The sequence below is a fragment of the Ornithorhynchus anatinus genome, chromosome X2, assembly GCF_004115215.2.
Source record: "Ornithorhynchus anatinus isolate Pmale09 chromosome X2, mOrnAna1.pri.v4, whole genome shotgun sequence".
Taxonomy (NCBI): domain Eukaryota; kingdom Metazoa; phylum Chordata; class Mammalia; order Monotremata; family Ornithorhynchidae; genus Ornithorhynchus; species Ornithorhynchus anatinus.
This window is the reverse complement of record NC_041750.1, coordinates 6,027,754-6,040,821: the sequence shown is the minus strand read 5'-3', so window position 1 is coordinate 6,040,821 and position 13,068 is coordinate 6,027,754. Positions and strand designations below refer to the sequence as shown.

Here is a 13,068-nt window from a genome sequence, read left to right as displayed (position 1 = left end):
GGAGGAAAGGAGGAAAGAAAGGAGGGAGGAAAGGAGGGTGGGAAGGAGGAAAAAAAGGAGGGAGGGAAGGAGGAAAGAAAGGTGGGAGGAAAGGAGGAAAAAAAGGAGGGAGGAAAGGAGGAAAGAAAGGAGGGAGGAAAGGAGGAAAGAAAGGAGGGAGGAAAGGAGGAAAGAAAGGAGGGAGGGAAGGCTGTTACCTTCTCCCCTATATGGGTAACTGCTTTTCCACCCCCAATCTACTCCTCCCACCCCATTCCTACAAGACTTTTCCAAAACATCAGCCAGAAATATAAACAAGTCTTCTCTTTATTAAAGGCACAGCAAGACAAGTTGTTTAAGACCTCCATCGGAAGCTCGTTTGCATTCCAATGGTTTTGATGATGCCAATTTGAAACGACATCAAAGTATTCAAAATAAAATCTGGGCTCTCAGTTGCAGTATCTTTTTTTTCCAAATTCTCCCCTCACCTGCATGAGGTGATTGGGGTCTGAACAGATACTCAAGGCCCCTCAACTCCAGTCACAAAGGGTAGATCCTTTCTTCCAAGCACTTAGGCCAGTGTGCTCTGCAGAGTTTGCTAAATATCCTTATTGATCAGTCCCTGGCTGCTCTTTCCCCTACATTATAATATGTGAAAAAATGCCAATATCACAAGTAGTTTTCTTTCTTTCGGAAGCTGGAACTTTCACAAGCCAGCTGGATAACATTAAGTCACTCATAGTGAGCAGCACTCACCAAACACTAACTCAAACATCTCTCTCACTCTCACTGTCTCACTCACTCACGCTTGGCTTTGCAGGCTACATGAGATTTGTCTCCGGTGATATGAAACCAGTTCTTTCTTTGGGAAAGGAAGATAGGGGAGCAAAGACAAACTAAAAAAAAATAAAATCACTTGTAGCTTCAAGTATCTCAGTGCAGAGTTTCAGATAGGGGAAGGTGAAGAGGGAGAGAGATTTAAAGACCTGAACTAGCCTTCACAACCACGAAGCTTCCTACTAGATGCCAGTGACAAACAGCAGCGTGTGTTTCTCTGTGGAGCACCAATAATATGTCGGGACATATCAAGGCTTCACAAAGTGTGCAAAATGCATTTGGTCAATATAAACATTCGATTTTTTTTTCCATTAAAAAAAAACCAAGAACAATTTTTCTTTATCTTTTCCCCAAACAAGAACAAAATTAAATACTAGTTTCTGCAACCCGCCATTGTTTTCTGTACACACAGCCTGGAACTTACATATTTTTTCAAAAAGATCTGAGCACTCTGTTCTCTGTAGTATTCCGATTTACCTCCCCAAAGTGGTAAACTCGGGCTCGTGTGTGTGTGTGTGTCTGTGTGTGTATGTATGTGTGTTTGTATATTTAAACAGTCTTGGGCCAACACTTTTGATGGCGGTTGCCAAGTGCTTCGGACGTCCTCTCACTTTCTGCCCTGAGGGAGCAGCCAGGGGGCACTCTCTCCCCCCTCTGGGCACAATGGCCGCTGGCTCTGCGAGATTCTCCGAAAAGCACTTACTGCAGGTGGCGGGCGCAGGCAGTGGCCGCGGTTACCCCCACATGAAATAACTTGCAGGCAGAGCCTGCTCTCTGATCCACGGCCATTGGCCTCAGGACACTAACCATCAACCCGAGCTGGGTAATTTATTTTCTTCCTTAAAAGCAGCAATCGGGCCCACTCGGCTCAAAGGCATCGAGTTCTCTCAAGACTGGCAAAGAACTAACACACAGATATTTCTTGCTTTCATTATTATTATTATTTTTTGAAATGCTCAAGAGAAAATTCTCCAAGGCTCCAGTTCCTGGCAGGACTCAAGATTCATCTTCATGTGGACTCCAAGGTATTCAGCTGGAACAGGTTGTGGTTGGTGGGGGTGGTGAAGTACAGCTGCTCACTGGGGACATGGTTGTCACAGGGACTGTTGAGGCCTAATGTCCGCTCAAAGTCCAGCAGCTGCCCCATGAAGTTAAAGTTCGGGGAGATGTTGGACTTTTTCCTCTTCACAAAGTCATAAGCATCATTCAAGGACAGGTTCATCTTCTGCATCAGGTAGGCCACTGTGACAGTCACAGAGCGACTGATGCCCGCCAGGCAGTGAACCAGAATCCCACACTTCTTGGACCGGGCTTCGTCTATAACAAAGGGAGAGGGTGGATTACGCTGGGCCAAGAATGCTTCTCTGTATAAAATGAACAAGATTTTTTTTTTGGGGGGGGGGTTGCTGCACACCACCAGGCACCTTACATCCAACTCTAGAGCTATCGACATGGGACACTACAAAGATGAAGCCATTTAACTCTCTCCAGCTCAGCCCACCCCACTCCTCACCAAGGTCCCAGACGATATCCTCAGCAAGCACTGCTGCTGTTGTTCTGCATTAGGCAAGCCAGACACCAAAGCTGTCAGCTCTCAGCCGTGTTGGGAAGAGACTTCCAACACCTGGTATCCACCACACATTCTCTGGCCCTATCTTCTTCTATTCTGGTCTGTGCTAGTGAAACTCCTGTCACTTTGCTAGACCTCCATTATTTAGTGGGATGCGGGGAAGATGGGTGGTCAAAGGGGATCTGCAACTCAGTACCGGGTTATCTGGGGTTAAGTGGGTTTCCTTTTTCTCTCTTTGTGACCTCTGGGGCTGTAGGCAGGGCAGATCCTCCTTGGCCAATTGGGCTGGCCTCTTTGGATCCTTGCCACGTAGTCCTTCAGCTAATTAGCTTCTCTGCCTCAATGAAGTTGGCACTTCCAATGAATTGCCCTATTCAGAGGGGCAGAGAAGGGTTCATGCTCACTCGGTGGGGAATTCAAACCAAGATGGACCTAAAGGCTGCGGGTCCCCTGGCCTCCTTAGTGGGATCAGATTCCACCCCGAAGAGGCTAGTGTGCGGGCAAACTGGTTGAGCCCGTAGGGTCTGTATCTTCTTTTTGAGTCCTCCTAGCCCCTTTCATTTCCCTCAGCTGCAGTTTTGAATTTGGCTTCCATGTAAGCAGGTGAAGTAATCCTCCCATTTCCTGTCATTAAATCCTGCAGCTGCAGTAGCAGCAGCAGGCTGGCATTCCCCAAAGGCCCATCTGGCTGTCAGGGAGCCAAGGGGAGCACCACATGTTTTCCAAGGGGAGACAGGGGCTCAACTCCCCTCTGGACTGGGCAGGGACACTTACTACTCCCACCTGAGCACCACATCCTTCCAAAAGCTCCTGCAGATGGGAGTGGAAAGTTGCAGCCTTAGCAGCTACTACCCCTGTGGACTCTATGATCCTATCAGTCCAGATAATTACACACGCCTAAGATACTTTCCTAAATTCCCAAGAGTCCTTCCGGGCAATTATTTCACACACTGTCAAGACTGAATTACTTGGTCAGTGAGACAAAAGCATCACCCGGGGGGGAGGGAGAGAGGAGGTAGGTCATCTGGAGGCTCTTACAGACATCAGTTCTGGACCATGATTACTATTATCATCATTATTGCTATTACTTTGAATAAACAGCTGAGCTCCTGCTTCCCATAATCCTTTCCCTCTCCTTACATTCATATCCTCAGCAAAAAAGTGACACAGCACTGTAGTGGCCCAAACATTTCCCAAGAAGAACAGGGGCCAAACTTCAGGGTTTGAAGCCAAAAATGGTATGAAAAGGAGACCCAATAGAAGGGGGGAACCTAGAGAGTTAAGGGTTGAGAAACACTAACTCTACTACCAACCACCACTTAAAGTCAACAGGTTCTAATCCCAGCTCTGCCACTTGCCTCCTGGGGGACCTTGGCCAAGTCACTTAACTTCTCTGGCTCTCAGTTTCCTCATCTGTAAAATGGGGGATGAAATAACTGTTCTTCCTCCCCTTTATACTCTGAGCCCCATGTGGGACCGGGATTGTGTCCCACCTGATTATTCTGAATCTACCCCGCAGTGCTTAGTTCAGTGTTTGGCATGTAGTAAGTGCTCAACAAATACCATAATGATAATAATAGTAATTATTATTATCATGTTTATTATTACAAGATTCCATTTCTTCCCCTCCCAAAGGCCCTTTGGATACTTAAAATCAATGTGGGGGAGGACAGCCTGCAGAACTGTCTCTTCCCCAAGTTCTGAGGGATGCCTACATAAATCATTGGACTAGCACATTCCACTCACGCCAGCTACTTGTGGATTACGTGCCGTCCTTGTCCATATTTACCTCTTCTCTAAACCTCTGGCACAGGATTGCTATCTGTGTGTGTTGGGAATTGATATCAATCCTGTTTCCTCTCCGAGGGTTAATCTTGTGTTTTTTTGTAATTTCCTACAGTGTTCAGTAGAGCACCCTGCCTAGACTGGACTCAGTAAATGTGGCTAAACGGAAGAATAGATCTACAGAAAGACCCTGAAGAACAGTCCCCTCCAAAGGTCTTGTCATCTTGCTCCCTGCCTCCAGCCAGGACTACAAACCCAGATAGACGTCTTTCCTGTTCTTAAAGCTCTCCAAAGAAGGAGTGGCATCAGTCTCCCTCAGCTACCTTTTCTGGAGTCTCCCAGTACTAACTGGACCATCTCAGCTCCCGAGTTTTACCAAATCTGGCAAACTCATGACAATGGCTTGAGCTGATTAAAAGGCCTGACCAAAAAGAAGTGTTCCTAAATTCTAGCAGGGTCTCTCAGAGCTACCCCAGGAGAGTCCCTGAGGCTGAGGTACAGTCTTAAGGAGACAGGTGCAGACATCGCAGTCACGGCAAACTCAAAAGGCCCCAGACACCCTATTCATGCAGCCACGTCTATTTACATGTGTTCAAGAGAGAAATGTGGGAGGTCTTTGCGTGCAGGGCATTTCGGCATTCTATCCTGAGTAATGGGACTAGCTCCTGAACACAACTAGCCTAGGGAAGTGGCTCTGCTCTGAGCCTCCTCTACAAGTCTGAAGATGCCTGGTAGGGTGTGAGCACTGGGAGGGCCTCAATGTAAAACAAGCAGCAAAAACTCGAACACCTACCAATGAAAGTAATGGCCTCAGGAAAGAACTGCGAGAGGTTCTGACTCCAGTGATCTGAGATGGGAATCTGCTTGTACTTGAACTCTCCGTCATGCTCAAACATGTTGGGCAGGTTGGGTGTCACATTCAGGATATACTTGATCCCGTACTTGCCCAGGACATCCAGGTTAGTGGAGTCTTTGGCACAACCCAGATATAGGTAGGGAAGGATCTGAACGGGGAAAGCAGGTTGGTTGTTGGGAATTGGGCTTCCATCGGACTCGGTGGCGCTGCTGGGTTCTCGGTCTGACTCCCCATCAGAGCAGTCAGAACTGATTCTCAGGCCACCCAGGCCGAGGACAGAGGTGGGAGGGGAGTTACTGGGAGAAGAGCTATCCAGGTTGGTCTCGCAATGTTCGGAGTACTCCGTCTGAAATTTGTTGAAGCCACCTGGAAAGAAAAAGGAAGAGGTGGTGCTTTGAGTAAGACACTGGCCTCCAACAAGCAGGTGGAGCCCTCCCTCTTGCTCCTCTTCCACTCTCCGTGCAATGCCGCCGCCGTCCCCCCCATGCCCGGGCTTCTCCCTCTGTTGGAATGGGGATAAAAGAGACTCGCTCCTCCTTTATATTTCAGGGCTAAAGAGACTTGCATCCTCACCCCACTGCCAACTTTACATCGTCACCCCTCTTCCCAAAATTCCTTACTGCACCACACCGCGAGGTCTGTGGACCTTTCTAAAGTAATCTGCCCCGTGAGAAGCCAAAGAGCCCTGTGGTCGGGGAGAACCCGTCTTTACAGGTGACTGTTCATCTCTACGGCTTTAACAGCATCACTCTGAGAGGACCTCGTGGACAGTGATTACTTGTTCAGGGCAGAGGGTGGGTGGGTTTCTGGGGACACTTTCTAGGTCTCCAGGCTGTCGGGTGCAAAACGAGGGGGAATCTTTCTTCCCATCCAAATCATATACATCAAACCTGGCTCAAACTCCCGAAAGTGGGTGTTTCAGTCAAGGTCTGGGGGGCAGGCATGTGGGGACTGTGCGGGACGGGAGGCTCCTAAGTCCCCCCCTGCTGACTCCGGCCACCCTCCCCTCAGCTGCGGCGGGGCGGGGGCCGGACCTCCCCTCGTCTCCCTCCCCCTGCCTCCCTCCTCCTCCTCTCCGCCGGAGAGGCCATTTTGGAATGTTAATTGGAAACATAACCCGCTGCAACCGGGGACGGGACGGGCGAAGAAGCCCTGCATCCCATGGGCCCCAAAAGGTCTCCTTTCTGGGAAGAGGCAGCGAATCGGGGGAGGGGAGAAATCTCTGCCTGGGGGGCGAGATTTCGGCCGGGACTGAAGGAACAAAAGGGGAATACCCTCGGGGCCGGGGGCTCACTTTGGAAGGGGTCGCTTCCCGGGTCCCAGATCATCAGGCGGAAACTTTGTTGCTTTCCCTTCCCACCCTCCCCCCTTACCCTACCGTCCGCTGTTCGGGTGGACAGGAGCAGACCGGACCAGACTCGGAGGGGAGGGGGGTGAGAGAATGAGGGATTCCGACTTCTGTCCCTCCTTGGGGAAGGGTCGGCAGCCCAACCCGCCCCCTGGCTCCCACGGAGTCCGAGGGCCCCGGATTGCACAACCCGCTTCTTCCCCCTTCGGACCTTTCTTCATTCAAAAAGCGAAACCCGCCCCCAAGCCCCGCGAGGCTGGAGGCAGAGAGAGAGGTGGCTATTGGGCAGAGAAGCCCCGGGAAAACCAGATCGAGGGGTGGAGGGTACGAATCCGTCTGGGGAAGAAAGTGTCAAACCCCAGAGGGAGGGGGGGTCCGATAGGTAAAGCGGATCGGGCCAAGGTGACTGTCCTTTCCCCGGGCTGCTGGTGCTGCCCAGCTCGGTCCCCTTTAGAGACATAAATGTCCCAACCCTACACGGCTCCCTAAACCGAAGGGCTCCGAAGTGCGCGAAGTCTCGGTCCCTGCCGGGTCAGTCCAGGACCGCAACGACCCGAGTCTGCTTAACCCAAAGGCTTTTACCATATTTACAAATGTAAAATAACGAAAGGATGACTTCTCTCCCCCGCCTTCCTCCCCCCGAAAGGAGCCTAGCGAGGCGGACTATGTATTTTCAGGTTCCTTCAGGGGGTAGCCTACGAAGCGGCTGTCAGCGGGTCCCCCCGCGGCTTCCCCCCACCCACCTCCACCCTTCATTCGCTCCCACCGCCCCCAGGAGGAACCCCGGAGAGACAGGCTGATGCCGCCGCCTCCTCCGCGGCAACAGAAGAAAAAAAAGGAGAAGACAAAAAGTTTGATCCGCCCACGCGAATCGTGCGGCGAAGGAGGATTCCCTTCTCTGTTTCGGGAGTAAGAACCCCGGGAAGATGGGAGAGAGGGGGAGGGGAAAGAGAACAGGGAGCCTCAGGCATCGGGTGGGGTGGCCCCCTGCAATCGGGTCCCAACGGGGTTTGGGGAGCCCCCACCCAAAGGGGGGATTGGGAAGAGGATTAAGTGAAGATGTATTGAGAGGAGGGAGTCGAGGGTAACGGAGGGGATAGAGCGGGGTCTCCCAAGAGGGGGCGCGGGGAGGGGGGGCGAGGAAAATGGGGATAGAAATAGACCCTTGGGGCTTTCCCTACCGCTCCCGAAAAGGAGGAAGCTGGAGTGGGAATCCCTTCTCCCCCAGAAACTGAATGCGAGAGTAGGGGTGGTAGGGAAGGGATCTGGAGGCCCCTCCCGCCTCCCCCCCTCGCCCCAAGCGGCGAGACACGAAACGTCCGACCCGCCCCCCAGCAACCTGCCCAGGCTCCCCCACCTTTGAGGTAATAAGCCTTGCAACCGTCGTCCCGCAGCTTCTGCAGGAGCAGCCCGAGCACAGAGCTGGGCGCCCCAGAGTCCTGCTGCCACTCAGCCGTGGCCTCGTCATAAAGCAGTACTGTGTCGGCCTTGCAACGCTTGACGAATCGCTCCTTGTCTTCGTTGTTGGGGATGATGGAGCGGATGGGCAGGTTGCCCTTCTTGAGGCGTCGCAGCATGAGGCCCGGGATGGCCAGGTTGATGGCTGTCTCGATGTGCGACGACTCAAAGAGCTCGTGGGGCCGGCAGTCTAGCAGCAGAAGAGAGGCGCCTCCGCCGGACTCCAGCTCCTCCTGCAGCCACTCGGCGCTCTTGCAGGGCATCGCCGCGGCCATGGGAGCCCTGGGGGTGCAGTCCCAGATATGATTTTTCATCAGGATCGGAGGAGGGCTCGGAGGAAGAGGGGCCGGGGGAGGGAAGGGAGGGAATAGAAAATAGATATATAGTTTTTTTGTGGGTTTGCTTTTTTAAATCGAAAACTCCAACTCGTCTCCACGACCCCGAAGGAGCTCAGGTCCGCGGAGCCGGAGACGCGGTGCAGATTCGGGGGGGGGGGGGGGGGCGCAGGCGGGATCTCCGCGCAGCGGTCCCCGGGGATAGAGGGAGGGTTGAACGGGACGTATGGGCTGGCCGGACGCCGTCCTCCTCTTCCCGGGAGCTGGGGCTCTTAGGAGATCCCCCAACCGCCCCAATGGATCGAGGTCGGGGTCATCGACAGTGGGATCGGATCGGCTGTGCCGCGCAGCGAAGGCTCTTTCCCAAGCCGGCTAGCTGTCCTCCCTGCCTGCCTCCTCCCACCCCGCGCCACTGCTGTAGCTGATGCCGCCGCCGCCGCCGCCGCCTCCTCCACCACCACCACTTCGGTCCTTCAGTCCGCCTGTCCCCCTGGCTGGCTGTCTGTCTGTCTACCTACCTACCTATCTGTCTATCTATCTAGCTAGCTAGCTAGCTTTCTCTCTGTCTTGTCCGTTCCTGGCCCCCACTCGCTTCCTTCCTCGCGGGCTGCAGCCTGACAGCTTCAATTAAAAAGGGGCTTCGCAAGCGGCGCGGCGTGTCGTCCTCCGGGAGGCGGGGCCGGCGGTGAAGCAGGCAGCTCTGCTTTAAAGGGGACGCTACTCTTTTCCGACCCAAACCTATACACAAAAAGCACCTCCACACATACACACACACACCCATCTCTGTCTACGAGTGCTCCCGAGAGAAGGAGCAGTTCACACTTAAAAAGAAAAGAGTCGTGTACACCTGCAAATACACGGGGGTTAGGCTTTTTTTGCCTGGAAAAAGCTTTGCAGACGTGTGTCCACAGAAACACGACTACAGACATTGAGAGTTAGAGACGCGAAAATGCCTATCCACACGTGTATGTACAGATGAAACACCCGCACCTCTCCCAGATATAAACATGCATATGATCATCCCGAAACCCCCAGACTGATTTCTTGCCGTTAGAAGTGTGGTCCGGACCGGCTCTGGAGACGCGACGCAAAAGAAAGATCCGTGCTTTGTCCTCCAGCTCCTCGACCCGGCGCGTCCAGGGAGAAGTGGATAGGGACCCCGCGACGGTCTCCTTTCCGTGGCCGCTAAATACGTTAAAGACACCTCACTAGCGGTGAGCCGGGGCTGTTCTGGGTACCCGAGGCAAAGCAGGAAGATCCGTACTTTGTCCTCGAGCTCCTCGACCGAGCTTGTCCAGAGGAAAGTGGATAGGGGTTGGCGGACAGGATCAGCCCTCCTCACTGAATATTACTAGACAGCCGTCGGGGAAACGGATTGGGGTAACGCAGTGCCCCCCCTCCCCGTCTCCAAGGATGCCCATGCCCTCCCTCCCCCCGCCCCCCGGCGCGGGGATTTGAGAGAGTGAGAGAAAGGAGAATAGTCTCCTAAGCGCTGCTCTCTCGGGAGACTGAAAAACCTGAGGGATGTGTTATCCTGGTTCCTTACAGGTCAATGTCTGCTGCCCTTTAGTCACCACACCTCCGGGGAGAGCAGTTGCTTTCGCTCCTGGGTATTCAAAGATCGATCTCCGTGTCCCATGCCCCAATTTATTCACTCACTCAATCGTATTTTTTGAGCGCTTACGGTGCGCACAGCACTGTTCTAAGCGCTTGGAAAGTACAATTCAGCAACAGAGACAATCCAGTCAAGCCACAAACAACCAAGGCTACACTAACTCCGGTACTGCCGGACAGAAGTGGTGTCTCGACTCGATCCGTTTTCCCCTTATCTCCCAGGGAAAACTGCCCCCCGCCTCCCTTCACCCCCCTAGTCAGTTGTCTGACCAAAGGAGCCGACTGTAAAACCCCGACTCCTGGTCCCCGCACTTCATCACCCGCCCCTTTCAAGTCGGGGAATTTGAGATTGGGGGAAGAGATCCTCATGGTCCGAACACAGGTTGACCACCCCCTTTTCGCGGGACCAGCCCAGCCACCCGGGAGGAGAGGGACTACGGCGCTCAGGATAACGGGCTAAGAGGTCCTTGTTTGGGAAGCTTGAAAGCAAAATTTCTCTATGTGCCCGAAACTCAAACTCAGAGCCGAACCACCGCGGCTGCAGGATTTGAAGCCGCCAACCTTCGGGAACGGACAAGCGCCCTTTAATAAAGCTTTTTAAGCCGAGGCTGACGGGCTACAAATGAATCGCCACGTGACTTTCCCTGCCCGAAGAAGAGAAGACTCGCCCATTTCTTCTAGGCTCCTCCTCCTACCTTCCTCCTGTTCTTTCTCCGGTTTACCCAAGTCTTCCAATCGGTTTCTGCTGTGGGTGGGAATAGAAGACCGAGAAGCCCAATCCAGTGGCCAGAGGTGGAAAGGCGCTTGCTCCAAAGCTCGGGGAAGGAGGCGGAGCCCACTAAACTCTTCTATTTCGGATAGCCGATTCCAAAACGCGGATGGGGGCGGGGCTAGGGGGAGTGAATGGAGTAGCAGGTAGAGCTGTAACAATGTGAATACACAGTATTTTGGAATGGAGAAGGGGAGCGAGGGGAGGGAGCCATGGGGCGGGCGCACATGCGCGAAGCCCTTATGGTTTGCAGAGTGCAATTGATTAAAGCTATAGAGCCGGGAAGGGAAAGTAAGCGGGCCAGTTTGCAGCATCGCATTCGGCTGCTCAACCTCCTCGGCTCTATGTCCGCGGGGCTCCGAGATGTTTTATAGACCAGACTTGTCTGTGGACGATACCAGTTTGGTGGGCAAGAGGCAGGGCGATTGGTGGGGTGGTGAGGGAAGAGGAAGGGGGAAAAGGGTTGGGGTAGGTGCATTCATGAATTAGAATCCAGCTAGAGCGGCCAGCGGGCGCGGGTTTTTTTTTTCCATGGTATAGTAATAATAATAATGGATCCTGAAGAGAATTCTGCTCCTCTAGGACTGTTGTTGGAGGGGGTGGGTGAGAAAAAGAAAAGACCGCAGCCTAGTAATCCCGGGCACCACCACTGTTCCTAGTAGTGGGAGGGGGGAAAAGGTCAGAAAAACAAGAGAAGATATCTATTTTTAGCTGTTCACTCGGTGCAGTCCTTGCTGCCGGAGGAGCTGCCCGCTTTTCGGAGGGGAGGGAATTTCACCCCTGTTCTGTTCCCGATCCATTCGGCGACGGATATCTTTAATGTTAGGGTTCGGGCTGCCCTCGAGTCCCTGTTCTCAGAGCGAGTTCCCTCTTCCCTCGATCCGTTTGCCCGTCGCCGAAATGAATGAACTCTCCCCCCTTCGATGTCAACCGGTACCTTCCTTAGGCAGTGTCTTCGAACTCTTTTCCAGTCTCCCTCTGGGGGGGGGGAAAATGAAAATGTAAGATTCCCAGAAGAAACACGTTAATGATTCAGAGCTGGTTTTTTTTTTTCCTCCTAAAGTCTCTTTATTTCCCCAAAACTGAGGACAGTCCTCAAAAACGACAGCATTTGGCTAGGGCCTGAAGCAAAGACTTTGAACGACAGCTGTCTGCACTAGTCTTCTTGCCTTGAACTTCTCTTCTTTAGCAGCCCCTTCTGTTTGCGAAAGGCGGAAGTCTCCTTACCTTGCATCAAACATGGGTAGGTGGAAGGGAATAGGGGAATAGACTAAGTTCGTTGTGGGCAGGGAGCGTGTCTAACCAATGCTGTACTCTCCCAAGCGCTTAATACAGCACTCAACACACAGTAAGCGCTCATTAAATGCAATTAATTGGGGGTAGAGGGCTGCAACCTGGCTCAGATGGGAACATTGAGGCATCCTATGTGAAAAAATGGAGGGATCTCAGTGGGAGTTTGGCTTGTGAAAGCTGCAGCCCTAGCAACTGATCGGATTCAAGATTGAAGAGGATTAGCCAGTCACTTATGTATTTTGTTCCTGGTATCAAAACAAATGATGACCTACCCTCTACTTCCCTAGGAACTGAAATCCCCTGAAAGGCTGATTGGAATCTCAGCCACTATCAGCAACAATCAGATGAAGCAGGCAAGATCTATCAGCTTAAGTTTGAAGGTCTTGGGACTCAGTGATTCTTGACAGCACCAGAAAGAAAGGAATAGATAGCCACCTGTTCCTTTTCTCCTTCTTCCCACATCTGCAGCCCTTCCTTGGAGGGCCCTTCCCAGCTCTTACTAAGAGTACCAAAACAAGGACTTTCCCCCTCTCTCTGCTTCTGTTTCTCCAACAATATAACAGGGGAAATAAGATGAGCCTGGGTTTTAAGGTTAGAGGCAAAGTGACTTAAGGACAGACAACTTTTGACAAAGCAAAATATGACTGAGAAAGTACTCTAGATTGTCAGAATCTTGAGGACAGGGCTTGGGATCATGTCTACTTTATTGTACTCTCCCAAATGTTCAGCATAGTGCTCTGTACACAGTGGGGTTTTGATAAAAACCATTGATTGAGATGCTGAGAAAGTCCTTGTGATTCAGGAAGGGCCCTGTGTTAAGGAGTTCAGAGGAGTCTTAACAAAGGATGTGAAGGTAATTGAATAAATGGAATACAGGTCCATACTTGTCACTGTAATTTTGCTCAGTTGCTTTCAATTCCCTTCTCCAAGGAAGTTGAAAATACGAAAGCATGTGGAGCAAAGAAAATACATCCAAGCACCCTAGGCGCGTATTCAGGTCAAATATTCCCCATCCCTCCCACTGAAACTACTGCTAGGGCTGAAGCACTAACCTCTGCCATCCTGTTTTTAGAAGTTGAATGTGCTTCTTTTTTTGTGGTGCTTCTTATGCGCCAAGTACTGTATTAAACACTGGGGTGGATACAAGGCAATCAGGTTGGACACAGTCCCTATTTCACATTGGGTTCACAGTCTTACAGATGAAGTAACTGAAGCACAGAGCAG

At 52.1% G+C, this 13,068-nt stretch overlaps 1 protein-coding gene across 2 annotated transcripts; it reads right to left on the bottom strand.

Moving 5' to 3' along the window:
- Positions 1-288: 288 nt before the first annotated feature.
- On the bottom strand, positions 289-9,484 carry DUSP7 (dual specificity phosphatase 7). Of its 2 annotated transcripts, XM_007673110.3 has the most exons (4): positions 9,217-9,484; positions 7,733-8,115; positions 4,965-5,393; positions 289-2,133 (listed from the first exon to the last, which is right to left on the bottom strand). In XM_007673110.3, the coding sequence occupies exons 2-4, from the start codon at positions 8,106-8,108 to the stop codon at positions 1,826-1,828; spliced, it is 1,113 nt and encodes a 370-aa protein (XP_007671300.1). In that variant the 5' UTR covers positions 8,109-8,115; positions 9,217-9,484; the 3' UTR covers positions 289-1,825. The 2 variants fall into 2 exon arrangements, with proteins under 2 accessions (XP_007671300.1, XP_001506331.1); XM_001506281.6 differs by lacking the exon at positions 9,217-9,484 and having other exon boundaries at positions 7,733-9,133.
- Between the last annotated feature and the right edge of the window lie 3,584 nt (positions 9,485-13,068).